Source organism: Chelonoidis abingdonii, chromosome 8 (genome assembly GCF_003597395.2).
Source record: "Chelonoidis abingdonii isolate Lonesome George chromosome 8, CheloAbing_2.0, whole genome shotgun sequence".
Lineage (NCBI taxonomy): Eukaryota > Metazoa > Chordata > Testudines > Testudinidae > Chelonoidis > Chelonoidis abingdonii.
In genome coordinates, this window is record NC_133776.1 from 88,721,591 (window position 1) to 88,733,011 (window position 11,421).

An 11,421-nucleotide genomic window follows, 5' to 3' on the forward strand; every position below is an offset into this window, starting at 1 on the left:
AAAAAAAAAAAAAAAAAAAACTAGAAGAAAAAAATATTACCAAAACCACACCTCAACTTGTGCAGGCCTGTGATAGTCGACTATTGTTAACATACTCTACACGCCATCACCCAGCTACCTCTAACAGCTGGTGAGTATGCGTGCGCAGTGAGACAGAGCAACAGGTAGACACAATTCTAATATAGGAGTAAATACTATCAACGTTGTAGGTTACAAAAGGAATGAAACGTCAGGTAAAAGATGTTAGTTCTCCAACACGACTTTTCATTTATATAGCACCTTTCATCTTAGAGTGTTTTACAAACCACAAACACAGGCATCACTTCCACCAAGAGTGAAATGCTATTTCTGGAATGGAATTTAGAAACTGTTATAAGAGCAACACTAAACAACAATTTTAGACTGGAAGAATACCATCAAAACTGAAGGGGATTATAGACAGGCTGAAAATTAACCACACTAGAATTTGGCAAAGACACCAAGATTAATACCATGTAACCATATAAAGAGGGTCATGGGATCTTTAATGGCCTATAAAACATTCAGGACATCCATTTTATAACATCTGAAATATCAGCACAGCTCATTTGAAATCAAACACCTACTCAACAAATAACAAACACTACTTCCTGCCAAACACAGGGTTTTCATTAGAGATTTCTCAGCCAAATACTGACCAAGACCAATGTTTCTTCAATTGTATTCATGATTACAGCCAGAGGTCCAGAGACAATGATCTAATAATCACAGTTTTCATAAAAGGCTAAGTCATGCAGCAAGTTCAATTTCAGGTTTCTTTACTTTGTTCATTAGGACTAAAGCTGCTCTTTATAATCGTATCAACTCATTTTAGGTATTTCCAAACCTGTATGATCTACAAACCACAACACTCAAGCACAATGAGAACATTTAGGAAGACGTTTAGCCCTAACTGTGATTTTGTTTTACTTTTCAGAGTTCATGTCAGATTCTTCAATTATTCAACATGGGTTTATGATTTAATTAAGAACTTAAAATTTGGGAGAAAGAGCCCCTGGGGCTGTGGAAACAAGTAAACTAGTTTTAGATTACCTGGAAAGTAAATTAATTTTTCAGTTTCCCTTTTTAAAATATAGATCACTATCTTCTTCCAAAGCTGTAAGAATTGGATTGCATTTTAGAAATATGCAAGGAAGTTGCTATTGCAGTGTGACTGAATCACTGTGTTCAACTCACATCATATGAAACTGGGGCTATCTACACAAATTAATACCTCTTAAATTAGCCTCACTCAGAAGAGAGGCCACACTGAAATAACACCCAAGTTCTACAGAATGATTGTTTTAGAAGCTGATGAGTTATACTAACTTGGGGTATGGCTACACTTGCAAATGTAAAGCGCTGTGAGTTAAACCAGCCCTTGGAGAGCGCAGTAGGGAAAGCACTGTAGTGTGTCCAACACTGTCAGCTGGAAGCGCACTGGCGTGACCACATTTGCAGCACCACTGGGAGCGGTGCATTACGGGCAGCTATCCCACAGAACACCTCTTCCCATTCTAGTACTGTGGCTTGTGGGAAGAAGGTGGGTGGGCAGGGCATTCTGGGTCCTGTCCAAACACCCCATGATGCATCACTTCACACCCCAGCAATCCCTGTGCTTCCATCCACATTTGGCTCCATCTTTCAACATTTTTTGTACTGCACACTTTGTCTTCCCTTTTGTTCTGCGGGAATAGGTCCCAAAGTGCTGAGGAATATGCTATTGGATCTCGCCAGTACGTCACGTTTGGCAGTCGAGTTACTCCTTAAGCTACAAACTGAGAGCGAGGAGTCTAACAATATCATAACGCATATGACATGAGATTGCTTGTGGCATTCACGGACATGCTCACCACCGTGGAATGCCGCTTTTGGGGTCAGGAAACAAGCAGTGAGTGGTGGGATCACATCATCTTGCAAGTCTGGGATGACGAGCAGTGGCTGCAGAACTTTCAGACGAGAAAAGCCACTTTCATGGGACTGTGTGATGAGCTTGCTCCCACCTTGCAGCATAAGGACACGAGACTGAGAGCTGCCCTGCGAGTGGAGAAGCGAGTGGCTATTGCAGTCTGGAAGCTGGCAACTCCAGACAGCTACCGATCGATCGCGAACCAGTTTGGAGTGGGAAAGTCGACCGTTGGAATCATGTTGATGCAAGTTTGCAGGGCCATTAATCACATCCTGCTCAGAAGAACTGTGACTCTGGGTAACATGCATGACATTGCAGCTGACTTTCCCTTACTACAGAGGGGTGATAGATGGGATGCATATTCCAGTTCTGGCACCAGCCCATCTAGCCTCCGAGTACATCAATCAGAAGAAGTATTTCTCTATGGTTCTCCAGGTGCTTGTGGATCACTATGGGTGTTTCATTAACATTAACGCAGGCTGACCCAGAAAGGTCCATGACACACACATCTTTCGGAACACTGGCCTGTTCAGGAAGCTGCAAGCAGGGTCTTTTTAACCCAGACAAGAAGATCACTGTAGGGGAAGTCGAAATGCCCGTTGTGATCCTTAGAGACCCTGCTTACCCTTTAATGCCATGGCTAATGAAACCCTACACACGGAACCTTGACAGCAGCAAGGAGCGGTTCAACAGGTTGAGTCGGTGCAGAATGACTGTGGAGCGTGCTTTTGGCTGTTTAAAGGGCCGCTGGGGCTTTCTGTATGGGAAGATGGACCTGGCTGATGACAACATCCCCAGGGTTATATCCGCATGCTGTATCCTCCATAACATTTGTGAAGTGAAGGGTGAAAGATTCACTCAGGCATGGAACTCGGAAGTTCAACACCTGGAGGCTGAATTTGAACAGCCAGAGAGCAGGGCTATTAGAGGGGCCCAGCGTGGGGCTGCAAGCATTAGGGATGCCTTGAGGGAGCAATCTGAAGCTGAAAGCCACCAGTAACGTTTGCTGCTCTGCATGTGAGCGAAGTGCAGTGGTTCTAATGTTAGCAGGAATCTGTGCTTGCTACACTGACTTGCAGTGCCTGTTGCTTTCCTGGGCTAAGGTATCTTTTACTCAGTGCAATAATAAAGAATGTTTTCAAAGCCAAAAAAGCCATTTATTTAAAAGAAAATTCATTTATTGAAAAGAAACAACTGCTTGGGAAACAGAAAGGACAAGGGGGTGGGGTGAGGAACAATTCAAACACAGATTTGCTATGTCCTGTTCTCATACTCCAGCCTTCCTGTTTGGAATGCTGTGCAATGAGTGCTGCACTTCAGGCTGGCTAAAATGCATGACGACAGGGATTGAGCGCAGTGGGTAAAGGTCATAGCTTCACCACCCAGCCCTGCAAATTACAGGTGTTGGAGACAGCTGGCCGTGATAAGAACCCAGATGCTGGGGAAAGTGGCTTGGAGGTGACTTGGGGGCACAAGAGTTTTGGGACAACGGCTGTGGGGGGGGGGGGGGGGCGGCACAGCAGTGCTCCACCTGCATGGCTACAAGTGCCTGGATCAAGTCCGCTTGGCACTCCATAATGCTTATCAGCCACTCTGTACTTTGGTGCCAGTGCTCTATATTTTGCTTGCGGAACCTCCTTTCACTCTCCCTTCACTCCTGCGCTTTTTGATTTTCATGAAGGGAATGCTGCATTACTTCATGCAACACGTTTTCTTTGCTTCTAAGTGACCTCTTCCTAATTCTTTGGAGTCTTTCGGACGGTGATAACATGGATGGCTGAGATCTTAAGGCTGCATCTGTAAAGACAAAATGCAACACTTATCCGAGGCAGCATTGTTCACACCAGACAGAGCTATGATTCGCCCGTACTTGTGCACAGTCTACACAATAGCAGAAGTTGCCTGTCCCAAAGCGAGTGCACATAACCCACAGGAGCCTCAAAATGGTGAGTATGCACAGGGTCGAGAGGGACTGATTGTTTCACTGAAGTACTGTCCTCTGGGTTTCTGTGCCTTGGGGAGAGCTAACAGATGCAGGGGGCCCCTATACTGAACACTGTCCCCACACTTTCCACAGGAGTTCGTCCTGGAAGATTTCTTGCTGCTGAGGGTGACCTGGGAAGCAAGGGAGGGTCTTCTACTGCAATGCTGCTTCTGCCTTGGCCCATATGCAGCTTGCCTGTGGTGCAGCAATGGTTCTGCCACTCCTTAGGGCACAGTAGCGTGGGCATGTTAGCCTGACTGGGATAAGGAGTACAGTAGTACTCCCAAGGAACCTGTGCAAGCACACTGCATAGTTTCTGGATAAGACCTTTGAAGAGATCACTGAGGCCAAGTACCGTGATGTGAGAGAGTACATCAACGCTCTATTCCACATCTAGGCATGCATGTAGCCCTACCCTCCTCACCCCAAGAGCCCGCGCCGAATAACTTCTTTCCCAAAGCCACCTACCGGGCACATCCTCTGGTGTTTGTCCTTCCCCAAGCACTGGCTTCAGACTGACTACCTTCCTCTCACCTTGAGAATAGCTCTTGGCTGCATGCATCTAGGGATGCCAGGATGTCTTCCTCCTCCTCAACACCCTCGCTCTCACTTTCCTCCTCCTCTTGCCTTGTTGAACTTGGCTCTGAATTGTCCACAGTGGTCTTTGGAGTGGAGGTGGAGTTGACCCCCAGTACTGCATCCAGCTCTTTGTAGAAACGGCAGGTCGCGGGGCCAGCACCAGAGCAGCTGTTTGCCTCACAGGCTTTGCGGTAGACATTCCTCAGCTCCTTCACTTTAACCCTGCACTGCAGTGCATCCTGATCATGCTCCCTTTCCATCATGTCCCTTGATATCTGCCCGAAGTTATCATAATTTCTATGGCTGGAGGGCAGCTGGGACTGGATAGCTTCCTTCCTCCAAACACTGATAGGTCCAGCACCTCGCCATTGCTCCATACTGGGGATTGCCTGGTGCGTGGTGGCATGGTCACCTACAAAGATGCGCTGAGACCACTCCACACCTTGCTGAGCAAACAGGAAGGGGATTTTCAAAATTCCCAGAGAATTTAAAGGATGAGTCTGATGGTTGGTCACTTGAGAGCAGGGCAGTAGAGTTCAAAGTGATGACCAGAGTGGCTAGAATAGGCATTGTGGGACACTTCTGGAGGTCGATCAGAGCACATTAACAGACCAGGGCATCCACACTGGTGCCGAAGTGCTTGAGCCAGGGCGCACCAAGCGTTATGCTTCTCACAGAGGTGGATTACCAGGAGAGCTCCAGCCACAGAGTCAGAGTGTTCTCGTGCCTTGCCAGTGTGGATGCGTCATGAGTTAGAGCGCAGGGGGATGCTTTAATGCGCTCTGTCTCAAAGTGTAGCCATGCCCTTGAGCTGTACCCTACATCCCCGACAGTCAACTAGAGTTCAAGGGCTTGCGTACACAGTGCAGCAATGCACATTAGAGTGGTGTAAATTGTAGAGCACTCTAACTGCCCTGCATAGACCATGTTGACATGGTCTGAAAGGTTCCTAGAGTGCACTGAAGTAGTACTGTTTCAAATCTGACACCACTGTGTTCTGGGTATCTTTCAAAGCATGTCAGCAGGGCCTATACAGGGCAGTTAGAGAGCTCTACAATTTACACCTTTCTGGTGCATATTGCTACACCATGTAGACAAGACCAAAAGCACTACCACACTCAAGTTAAGGGTTTCGGGATACGTCTGGATGTGAAGTTAATTCAGCTGATCAGGACCTGGGCCTAGCTGTAAGTGGCCACCATGCAAAGCCATATTTGAATTACTGGGGCCACACGGGTGCTGTTCTCACCTGTGTAGGCTCTAGGACTTGCAGGGGCACATTCCATTGTTCTTAGCACATAGACATCAAAGTGATAGGAAAAGTTATTTTTGAATTAAGCACCGAATCTAGTTATTGAACAGATGTATTGAGCTTACTTGAAGAATTACAAAGCTTTACAATCAGTTTGTAAACAAGTTTGACAATCAGTTACAAGCAAAGATTTTCTATTTTAACAAACTTAAAGAAGATTTGTTGGTATGTAAGGTCTACACAAAAATGCATTAGTGCTCTCTTAAACTTGGCCTGTGATGACATTGCAATATTCTGAGTAATCATAATAAACTGCAAATTCACAACTTAAAATGACTGGTTTCCAAGCGCCCACAAGTTTATCATTAAAATGATCAGTTTTAAGCAAGTCAGATTAATATATTCTCTGCAATTAAAATCTTTTAGACAAATCAATTTTGCCAAGAAAATAATTTTAAAAAGCCTTAAAAAGTAGATTCCAACTGCTGCACAGACAATCCTTATCTCTTGTTCCTTCACCAACTGTTGACCAACTTGAAAGCGTAACTGATTGGAAAGCCTTCCAATCAATAGGAGATGCAAAACAGAAGTTAAACAAGCGCCTGTCAGGTCTTCACTGAAGTTCTCTTTAATAAAATGTTCAGGACACGAACTATGTGCGCTCAATTTTTGTTTCATTTTATAAGAAATGGACACTCCAAACTCTTTAATAAATGAGTTGGAAGATCATTATTTTTCACTACAGAGTCTTTAAATCCCTTTCAAATCCTTGGCTGAACTTTTGTAACATTTTTAGCATGTTCAAAACAACAAGATGTTTCAGTGCATATGTGAGTTATTCCTGTCTCTACTAGCAGTACACGGTCAAAGTTCAATCTGCCTACTATTCTATTTTGATACATTGATACAGAATAGGTTCTACTCTTAAAAACTGAAACACAGAAAGTAGGTGAAGGAAACAATTTTCAGTTTCAAACAATTTCATATTATATACAACACTATCTCACCTCCCTCTTTAGTGTTCAGGATTAAACTGATAACTGAACTATAGAAGCCACTAGGTATTTTTATTCCATTTCACAGATTAGTCTGGTCATAAATATGAATCTTCTTAAAAGCAAATAAACTATCAAGTTAAATTATTGTGATATTTTGAATTAGTTATAAAAATTGAAACAGGGCATTTCCTCCCCACCTCACAAATCTAAACAAGCGAACTATGTAATGGATATCACCATCTATCCTACATTTAGGTTGGGATTGTCAAAAGCACTCAGTATTGATTTGTTAGGACAAAGTTGAGCCATTTTTGAAGTCTCATCCCTAGTTTCTAATCTTTACCTCTTCAGACAAAGTCCACTGAAACACATACCAAATTTAGCAGGCTTGATGCCATAAAAACACTAACTCATTTCAGTTTTGATGCAATCACCTTCAATATTTATTATTACACACACTATTTTAAAAGAACATTAAGGTTGCAGAGTCAAGCACTCAAAACTTAGAAAACGTCAATGAAAGATGTCCATTGAACCTCTTCCATGGATTGGAAACTAGAATACAGACATAAACCTTCCATTAAACTCTTTGAATTCCCTTCCCCCATTCTTCTTGAAGGATTATGTGAGGTTGGGGGTGTGAGAAGAATATCCCTTTGCCCTTGTATTAACTATCTTGGGGCCCCACCCCATGTACAAAAATAAAATTAAAGCACTAGCTGTGTGCATATATTCCTTCCTGTAGAAATGACAATACACACCCTTTATGAATAAATGCAGAGGATTAATAAAGAAGGTATTAAAGACTGGTGCAAAAATACTGGATTGTGACACAATGGGTAGTACAAAAGAGCGTTTAAAAATAGGTACTGTCTCAATTGGATTACATATTTAATTGGCACTACTACACATTTTACTGCATAGTCATCTTCTACTCTTGTGACAAAAAATTATACCCTCTTCTCTTCTGCCAAAATGCATTCAGACAAAACCAGAAAGTGCCCAAGATTATGATATGCAAAGACGACACTAAAATATATTGCAAAAGTAAAACAAAGCTTGGTATATAAGACAAGAAATAATTCAAAATTTAACAATGAGACCCCCTAGAATACTTCTAATGATATGAGAACATATACAAAGGTATATTTGGATGTTATAAATTTTCCCCTGGTTACAGGATATTAGTATGGGAAAACTGTATACTTTATAGGCTGCTAAAACAGTGGTATTAGCAATCATCTTGAAGTGTTCAGGTATTGAACATTTTAAGAAAAACCCACTGTTTTACTCACTATTGTTTAACTGTTCCTTTGAAGTATGAAACAGAAAATACTGGACTTCTCCTCCCTACATACTCTAATGTGTTAGCACAGGGTTGCTCATCAGTGACTGCAATCAGATCTAGGCAGATGGACCATCCTGCTTGCACAAAGTCCAAGTGAGTCAAAGAGGGTCTACAAAGCACAAAAATCTGCCTGTGCAGATTGGACTGCAGGATGAGAACCTAATTTTGCAATGTATATGTACAATTTTCATTAGCTGTGCTATTGCAGTGCTAGTCCCCATTCCTACATAACGTTTAAAACTTGTATACTCTACAGACTGTAAATTTTAACTGTTTGATTAATCAACAGCAGTAAATATCTTGTAACTTTTTCCCTCAGTTTTTCCTAGGTATGTCTTAACTTCTGTATACTTAAAAAAATGAAAAAAAAAAATCTTGGCTTTGATGATGTTTCTTTAAATTTCTATTTGAGTCAAATAATTCAATGTGATTTGAATCCCAGGTAAATACTACCAATCAAAAATTTAAATCAGTTTTCTTGGGCTAAAACTTTGCCTACTATGTAAGATGCTAGCCTCAATACAGGTTTTATTTATTTTTTTAAAAACTAGTTTTAGATCAGTTTATTTTCTCCCCAGTGTGTTCGTGGCAGAGTTTATATTGCCAAGCAAGTGATCTGTTCTGAAAACAAAGAAGCGGGGATTGTGAAGTCAGTAGATACAGAACATTCGACTCACTGGATGAGATGCACACTAAAGACAGAGCCAACAAGAAAAGAGAGGTGTGAATTTAAGAGGGTGATTCTGATCTACTTTAAAAATAAAAGATATCTAATCCTACTCAAGTAGTGCAACATAAAATTGGGGGGTGGGAAAAGATGCTGGAGAATAAAGTAAGCAGGAAAGTTAGGAGAATCTCAGTGATCCACTGGGAATGCAGAAATACCACCATAAAAAGTTACTTTACTTTGGTTTAACATCTTAACATTATGAAAAATAGAGCAGCTGATTTACTTTTGGGACACTGTGACCTACATTAAAAATGGAATATTTCCATTCACACAGCTCTGATCCCTTGACTTAACAAAAATTAACAAAGATTAATTACGTGACTGTACTACTCAGCAGCCCAACAGAAACAAAGTTAAAGCTCCATAACACTATGTAAGTGTTTACATACACACACACACACACCCTATACACCTAAGTCTTTGCCTATAACAACGTTTTCTTAACATTAAGTGTTTTTCTTTCTATTTAAATGTGAGTGTATTTGGAGATATTTAGTATTAGTCTGAGGAAGAGCACTGAAGCTGGGCATCGTTCACAACAAATGTAGAAACCCTCAACAGGCATATACTAGTCCTGGATTCATTTTTGAGCAGCAATGAGGAACCAGGAGGAGACCACAGTAGTTTTCCCTTTAACCAAAGCCCTATTTCTGCTTTGTTCTGTGCAGGAAATATATTTACCATACTTCTAAGAAGCATACTTCATATAGCTGAAATATGCATGATCATATACTTTAATATCCTACCTGCTTATGTGATGACTGCTCTCTTAGCCAACATACTAGGAATTGAACCTGGGACCTCCAGACCTAAAAGTAGGAGCTGCCAGCTTAAGCCAAAAAGCAAAGGATGCCTCCGTAGCTTATGGCTGTAATAACTCAACCTTTGTGGATCTGCACAGAGGGAAAGCTGTAACTAACACACACACACCAGAAACAAGAGAAAAAGTTCTGTACACCTGTGATCCAAATGACAAATGCTAGGTAAAAGTTTAAGCCTTGCCCCTGAAAAACAGTTAGGATGTATTACACCATGAGGGCTTCTGTGAAAAATTCCAATGAAACTCCCATGACGATGTCTCCTCACTTCTTAGACGCAGTCCAAATTATGCTTATTTGTTCTTAATAGCAGAAAAATCCATGTCAAACCATGGAATTCCTTCTACACAAATCCCCATAGAAAAGCGATACCTCTAAATAGAGATCTGTATCAAAAGACATCCAAAGGAATCTGATGAACACAATACAATCTCAGTGGAAGTTACTGTGGTGGCAACTTGAAGACAGAATGTCAGGCAACTTACATTTCCTCATTTTTTGAGTTACATCAGACTCAGTTTTATTTTAAAGTGATTCACTCAATAAACTAATCAAGACAACAGCTGAAACCTTCAGACAATTAAGAAGAACCTCTCACTCTAACCATTTTTTGTCTTCCTGTTATGTTGCAATTTATGGATTTCAGGTTTACCTCTCAACTTCAATCTACCATAGGCAGCAGAAAAAGAAAAAATCTGGCATACTAGAAATAAAATATCTGAGAAAGCTGCTATTAAATGTTAGGCATGTTATCATTTTGAAGGGCCTCCATACAGTACCTCTGTTACCATATTAATCTGCTCTCTCTCTTAAAAGTCATACTATTTCCTGAACAGCAAGAGCAGTGCCTACAAGTCTCACGCTGGACATTAACAGCGGAGATAAACAGCATCACTAATTACACACAGTTGTCTCCACACAGTAACATCCAGATATTTGGTGGACACGTTTCCAAGCTCACTTTCTTGCAGGGGGTAGAATCTCACCCTCCTGAAACTGTCACGGCTCCAGGTAGCCCTTCTAAGGCTGTGGCGGCACAGTCACCTCCTCCCCATTATCTCGGCGGCAACAGAAAGCGAAGCGATGTGGTTTCTAAAGGGAGCTCCGGCGCTGCCTAACAGCCAGAGCAGGTGACTGGCAGGAATCGTGAGTCCTATTCCTGGCGCTGCACCGCCTCTGTGGGCCCCGAGGCCAAGCATTTCACCTCGGCTTACTCAGCTGCCACACGGGAGGGGAGTCGCGACGCTCCCCCGCCCCGGGCGTGCCGAGGCGCCGCTCGGCCCGGCGTGCTGGGGGATACTCACAGTCCAGGTGCTTCTTCTTCGGCCCCATGACTTCGTGGGTCGTCGCCTTGCAGACGGCTTTGGAGATGGCTGAGCCGGTGACACTGTGCTGGGCGGCCGCGATGCGGTCGGTGATCGACTGGCCCGACATCTTCCGCTCCGCCAGCCGCCCTCAGCAGCCTGAGGTCCGCCCGGCCTGCCCCGCACCGCGCCCAAAGGGAGAGACGGGACTGACACCCGCCGGGAACCAGCCCACCCTGCGAGCGCCCGCAGCCTAGGAATCAAGGTCCCGTACAGCCCCTGCTGTGCGCCGGGAGCCAGGATACCGCAGGCCCCTGCCTCCTTCCCTGGGCTGCTCGCTGGGCCCGAGCCGACTGAGTCGCGCTGCTCTCCGGGGAGGAGGGGAGGGGCTCACTCCGCCGCGCGCCCCGCTTGGTTTCCTGGGCTCTGCTCCGGCTTTTCCTTTCACATTTCCACTCCCAGACAAAATGGCGGCGGCTCC

At 43.4% G+C, this 11,421-nt stretch overlaps 1 protein-coding gene across 8 annotated transcripts in view; it reads right to left on the reverse strand.

Annotated features, from left to right (window-relative positions):
* Positions 1-11,421, reverse strand: part of LOC116829403 (phosphatidylinositol-binding clathrin assembly protein-like) — a 53,280-nt gene extending 41,859 nt beyond the window's left edge. For 4 of the 8 annotated variants that reach the window (XM_075068824.1, XM_075068822.1, XM_075068821.1 and 1 more), the window contains exon 1: positions 10,941-11,414. In XM_075068824.1, coding sequence (XP_074924925.1) covers positions 10,941-11,070 — 130 coding nt within the window. In that variant the 5' untranslated portion in view covers positions 11,071-11,414. Of the gene's footprint in view, positions 1-10,940 lie in introns of all 8 variants that reach the window. The other 4 variants (XM_075068823.1, XM_032788215.2, XM_032788216.2 and 1 more) reach the window with 2 other exon arrangements.